At 42.1% G+C, this 6,659-nt stretch overlaps 2 protein-coding genes across 2 annotated transcripts; both read left to right on the forward strand.

Moving 5' to 3' along the window:
• The first annotated feature begins 1,900 nt into the window (after positions 1-1,900).
• Positions 1,901-5,609, forward strand: LOC118755394. Its single transcript, XM_036490232.1, has 2 exons — positions 1,901-5,534; positions 5,578-5,609. The coding sequence occupies exons 1-2, from the start codon at positions 1,901-1,903 to the stop codon at positions 5,607-5,609; spliced, it is 3,666 nt and encodes a 1,221-aa protein (XP_036346125.1).
• A 350-nt stretch (positions 5,610-5,959) lies between these two features.
• Positions 5,960-6,659, forward strand: LOC118755395 (the record flags this gene model as incomplete). Its single annotated transcript, XM_036490233.1, is given in 1 exon segment — positions 5,960-6,659. A coding segment is annotated over 1 exon segment (475 nt), but the record flags the coding sequence as incomplete, so codon positions are not given.

The following is a 6,659-nucleotide window of genomic DNA, read 5'->3' on the forward strand; positions in this document are numbered from 1 at the left end:
ACTTACGAATTTTTAAAAGAAAATACAATTAGCCCAGTTTATAACTATGAGGCCTATGAGAAAGAAATAAAATATAGATTACAAGTAGCTCAACAAAGAGCTCACATATTGGTAAAAGAAGCTAAGGAGAGACAAAAGGTTTATTATGATAAAAATCTTCAATATAAGGAAATAAAATTAGGAGATTTAGTATTAGTTAAAAATGAAGCAGGTCATAAGTTAGATAATAGATACAAAGGGCCCTATAGAGTAGTAAATATTGATATGAAAAATAATTATTCTTTAACTCCATATAATGTAGAAAATATAAAATTAATCGATAAGAGTAAGAAGATCATAGTACATAAAAATAGGCTTAAGCTATTTGAGTAAATTCACTTAAATTTTAATTACCCATAAATTTTACTTATTAATAAATTTCACACTTAAAGTTTTATGACCATAAATAAAGAAATATTTTTGTACACAAAATATGTTAGTTATTAGTATCATAAACAAAAACCCGACACTTATCTATACAAAATATTCAAAAAAAAAAATCTAAAAACAAGTCTGAAATTAACAAGTAAACAAACATATGAATTATAATCCACTTGAAATAAAACAAACAAAACCGAAAACATTGTATCACAAGAAAAATTTTGTAAACAAACAACAAACGACAAAAAACATCAAAAGTATGAAATGAAATATACAAAAGAAAATAAATCCACTCAACTGCATTACAGTTGTAAAATCGTTCATATGTATTTACGATTTTTTTTAGGAAAGGAGGTATAGTATATCAGAATAAGTCACTAACAACAACAAAGCCACACGCCTGTGTTATGTATTTTTGCAGCATAAACAAATTCCTTACTTTGTTATTTTCACACGCTAAACACACAAGCGGCACAAGCTATATCTGGTGCATGCGCTAGCTCTATGTATGTAAATATGTACGACTGCCCTGCTAGCACCTTCATGCTTGGTACATGTAGATATGTCTGTGGATACATTGCTTGTAGCTCCACATTAGAAATGGGTGTGTGTGTGTTGGTGACTTCACTGAGCTATGCTTTGAGCTAGGCACATATGAATGCATGCTCATATGTGCAAGCGAGAGATTCAGTCAGTAAGAATTTTAAGTAAATATGTATTGTAGTAAATAAGTAGTACATAAGATGTTAGAGTATAAATAAGATGATTCCAATAAAGAACAACACAGATTTTGTTATGCGACATGCTAAGTCGCAGCTAAAAACAAAACGCGTTTTATTTAATAATAAAAACATTCGTTAGCGATAGCGGTGATTGAAATCACGCCACCACAACTTTGCATAGGGCAAATATTTCGCATAGAAACCATACACATTTGTACATCGTCGCATCACACGTTGTTCAATTTGGCCATAGCCTACCGCTACATTCCTTTGTACTAAGGCACAAAAACATAGCAGTGTTTTACATACATACATTGAGGGTATTCATGCAGTTAGCACTTCTGCATAAGAACGTTTATTCGCCACGAATTATACAGCAGCTGATTTTCGAGTTGCGGAACGTATGTATTAAAATCAAACAACAATTAATTCTTAATTTGTATCACCAAAATGGCCAACTTAGAAGCTCTTAAGCAGCAGCGTACTAATCTCCGTCGGAACATAACCCGCATTCGCAGCACAGTTGATACAAAACTTGGAGTCTCGTCAGCTGAACTAAACTGTCGTTTGTCTATTTTAGAAGCCTACTTCAATCAGGTAATGACAGTGCAGACCGAAATGGAGAAGATGGATCCAGACGAAGCCCAGCGGGACACCAGAAGTGAAATCGAAGACACATACGTCGCTATTAAGGTTTGCATTAAGGAGCAATTGGGCGCGGACGCCCACAATACAACCGTGGCCGATGCTTCGCATCCATGAAGCTACCACGACTGGCACTTCCTACGTTTGATGGCAAGTACTCCGACTACAAAAACTTCGTAACGTCATTTAAGCAAGTCATTGATAGTCAACCTAGCTTGTCTTCTATCGAGAAGTTCAACCAACTGCTTAATTGTTTGAAGGGAGCGGCCTTAGAAACTGTGAAGGCATTTCAGATCTCTTCTGAAAATTATCCGAAAGCGCTCGAACGTCTTAAAGCTCGCTATGACAACCCCACGCTCGTCTTTTTGGATAATATAAATTCCTTATTCAGCTTGCCGAATGTTTCCAAATCGAATGCGCAACATCTGCGTAGTCTCATTGACAATGCATCAGCCCTGTACAACTCGTTACTGTCACTGGGTTCTGAGTCGCAAATTGCTCAGGCTATGCTCATCTCGATAGTGATGGACAAAGTCGATCAGGACACCAGGAAGAAATGGAAAGAGTTTTTAGACTTCCGAGATCTTCCGACATGGACATCTTGCATTAGCGTCGTTGAACGACGTTGCCAATACCTAGAATCTATAGGTAAGCCCAGCATGGATGCTACTATGAGTCAACAATCAGTGAGTAAACCACGCAACCAAAAACCGCAACGACAAGGGTTGACCTTCAACTGTACACCACAAGCCTGTCACGTTTGCCCAAATACCGAACACAGAACCTTTAGGTGCCCTCAACTTATTGGAAATACGCTTAATCAACGCTACGATACTGCAAAACGTTTGGGGCTCTGCATTAACTGTCTCGGTAAAGGTCATCAGGCTGCGAAGTGTCCCTCAAGGCACAGATGCCGAACGTGCACTTGTCCACATCACACGCTGTTACATCGTGATGCTAATAACACAGCTTCTCCGGTGGCATCACAGCCCATAACGATGATACAGCAGAGTTCAGATGCCGTTGTTCATACACACACGGACACTTGTTTGAATCGAATTATACTAGCCACTGCGTTGGTACAGGTTAAGGATGCTACAGGTCGTTACAGAATTGGCCGCGCTCTACTGGACTCCTGCTCCCAGGTAAATTTTATATCTGATGAGTTCGCACAAACACTTCGTTTACCCCGTAAGAGAAGCAACTTGGAAATTCGCAGCATTGGGGAGTCGCAAACTCAGGTTAAGCATCGCACGTCTACCACAATCAAATCACGCTTTGTCGAATTGGAATTGCCACTCGATTTCTGTGTCACATCGCACATTGCCTATCATCCAGAATCGGAAATCGACATTTCATCATGGAATCTACCCAAGAATACGCTATTGGCTGACGAAAACTTCAACAAGTCGCGCCGCATTGACCTACTCCTTGGAACCGAAGCATTTTTTGATATCCTATCTGTTGGGCAAGTGAAACTTGGTCCTAATTTGCCTGTGCTGCAGAAGACCCTCCTGGGATGGGTTGTTTCCGGTCGTTGTGATGCAAGATCTACAACACCGCACAGCTATGCACTATCACTGGACGAATCCATAAACCAGAACGTAGAGCGCCTATGGCGTATCGAAGATGTTAGGACACCAGCTAATACCTACACTCCAGAGCAACGCAAATGTGAGGAAATCTTCATCACCACGGTTCGCCGACAAAACGATGGTCGAATTGTAGTTCGTCTTCCATTCAAGGATAATCCTTGTTTGCTAGGTCGGTCATATGAAACCGCTCGCAGACGCTTTGAAGCTCTTGAACGTCGCTTGAGCCGCACACCAGATATTAAGCGACAATACATAGACTTCATGGTAGAGTTCCAACGTTTGGGCCATATGAGCTTGGTGAGTACGCCGAAGATGAATGTGCCTCATTTTTATATACCCCACCACTGTGTATTTAAGCCAAACAGTACGTCGACAAAGTTACGGGTTGTCTTCGATGCCTCCTGCCAGACTACGTCACAGAAGTCACTTAACGACTTATTGATGGTCGGACCAACCATACAGCTCGAGCTATACACGCTTCTGTTTCGTTTTCGATTGTATCGCTACGCGATTACTGCCGATATTGTCAAAATGTTCAGACAGGTTGTTGTTGATGATAAGGACCGGCAGTTTCAGTATGTACTCTGGAGAAATACACCCAATGAACCGCTTTGCACTTATGAACTCAATACAGTCACTTACGGGACCGCTGCTGCTCCATATCTTGCCATACGTAGTATGTCATATTTGGCTGATCAATACTTGGATAAGTTTAAAATCGGTGCCGAGGCCATAAAATCCTGCTTTTATGTAGATGACTTCATTTGTGGAGCAAATACTATTGATACTCTTCGTGAAATCAAAACAGAAGTTACCGAAGTACTTCGTCGTGGTAGATTTGAACTTGCAAAATGGCATTCAAACTACATCGAGTTTGTCGATGATTGCACCATCAAAGAGCTAAATCTGGACGACAAAGCTATAACTAGCACTCTGGGTTTAAGATGGAATCAACAAGAAGACGTTTTTATGTTTTCACTTGTGCCTAAGCAGACATTTAACGTTGTCTCTAAACGTTCAATACTGTCAGTGGCTTCATCTCTATTCGATCCGTTGGGATTAGTGTCACCTGTCATCATAGTAGCAAAAATTATTCTGCAAGAACTGTGGCTACTTAGGCTGCAGTGGGATGAGTCAGTTCCACATAACATCCACACTGCATGGATTTCGTTTCTCTCATCACTTTCGTCGTTGGAGCTGCTTAAGATACCACGATTTTGCCTACAACCAAATGCTGGGAGCCTTCAGTTGCACGGTTTCTGTGATGCATCCATCAGGGCCTATGGATGTTGCATCTACGCACGTACGGTCAGCGCTGATGGTAAGGTTAAGGTGAATCTAGTTACATCGAAATCAAGAGTTGCACCAACTAGAAAACTATCGCTTCCGAAATTGGAATTGTGCGGCGCCCATTTGCTGGCACAACTTTTTGCCAAAATCAAAGTGAACTTTGCTGACCACAAGTATTCGACGTTCTTGTGGAGTGACTCGCAAATCGTGCTATTCTGGATTCAGCAACACTCCGCCACACTGTCCACGTTCGTCGGAAACCGAATATCTGAAATACAGGAGCAAACTTCCAGCTGTCATTGGAAATATGTTCCAACGCGCTGTAACCCCGCCGACTTATTATCAAGGGGATGTTCGGTGGATGAGCTAAATCAGTCTATGTGGTTCGAGGGTCCTGCTTATTTGCTACAACACCAAGACGAGTGGCCAACACAAAGGCCGGGTGATATTGACCAAAATATTGTTGATTCGGAAAAACGCAAATCGGCATTTGCTGTTACTAGCGTTACCAACTATCTACTCGAAGTTATCTACAACATCAGCTCGCATAGCCGTTGTTTGCTAATCGTAGCCTGGATGCTTCGTTTTAGTTACATAAGCAGAAAATTGTGTTCTTTCGATACACCATCTCCCTCGCCACAAGAACTACTACGTGCCATGCATTGTATTATTTGGAATTTGCAGACCAAATACTTCACCGATGACATCCAAGCACTTCGCAAAGGAAGAGAGGTCAGCGGCCACCTTAAATTTTTAAATCCCTTTTTACAGGTGACTGAAGGATTTATGCTGCTTAAGGTTGGAGGTCGCTTGAAGTTGGCAAACGTTCAATACACCCAGAAACATCCGATATTACTCCCAGGTAAAGATGAATTTGTTCGACGATATGTACAATTTGTTCACAGGCAGAACTACCATGCGGGCCCAAAGGCATTAGTTGGCCTTATCCGTCTACGATTCTGGATTGTCAATGCACGAGAAGTAGCACGGCGGGTCGTTCGCTCATGTGTTCACTGTGTTCGCTATCGACCAACCCTGGAGAGACAAATAATGGGTCACCTACCTGTCGAGCGCCTTACGCCATCGAGACCATTCTCAAGATGCGGTGTGGATTTTTGTGGCCCGGTTAACACGTACCTACGTATCCGCGGAAAAGTGCCTTACAAAAGCTATATCGCCATCTTTATATGTTTTGCCACGAAGGCGGTGCATGTTGAAGTGGTGTCCGATTTGTCAACCGAAGCCTTCATTGCGGCCTTGAAGCGCTTGGTAGCCAGACGCGGACTTCTGTCCGACATCTTTTGTGATAATGCTACCAACTTCAAAGGAGCCAACAACAAATTGGAGGCACTCAAGCAATTTTTATTCAATGAAGAAACGATCCACTCCATCAATAAATTTTGTTTAAATGAGTTCATAAAATTTCATTTCATCCCTCCCAGGGCCCCCCATTTTGGCGGCCTGTGGGAGTCAGCAGTCAAGAGTGTCAAGGGGTTGCTCAACCGTACTATAATGAATGCCCGACTCACATTCGAAGAGCTAACCACTGTAACTGCAGAAATAGAGGCGATTTTAAACTCCCGTCCCTTGTCTCCGCTCTCGTCGGACCCGAATGACCTGGCTGCACTCACACCAGGCCATTTCCTAATCGGAGATGCAATGCGTGCAATGCCTGAAACCCCAGTCGTGGAGTTGGATCTTTCAGAACATTGGCGACGAGTAAGCTCGATTAAACAACAGCTTTGGCGTCGCTGGTCACAGGAATACATAAACGAGCTTCAGGTGCGTAACAACTGGACCAAGTCGTCAACTAATGTAACCGTAGGCCAAATGGTTATCGTGCATGATGATAACTTACCACCTCAATGTTGGGTGCTGGGTCGTATCGAATCAGTTATACCTGATAAGGACGACCGTGTACGCGTTGCTGATGTTCGTAGCGCAAGAGGAGTAATTCGCCGACCCATACACAAGTTGGCTTTGTTAC

Source organism: Rhagoletis pomonella, unplaced genomic scaffold, assembly GCF_013731165.1.
Source record: "Rhagoletis pomonella isolate Grant_MI unplaced genomic scaffold, Rhpom_1.0 Rhpom_scaffold_06152, whole genome shotgun sequence".
Lineage (NCBI taxonomy): Eukaryota > Metazoa > Arthropoda > Insecta > Diptera > Tephritidae > Rhagoletis > Rhagoletis pomonella.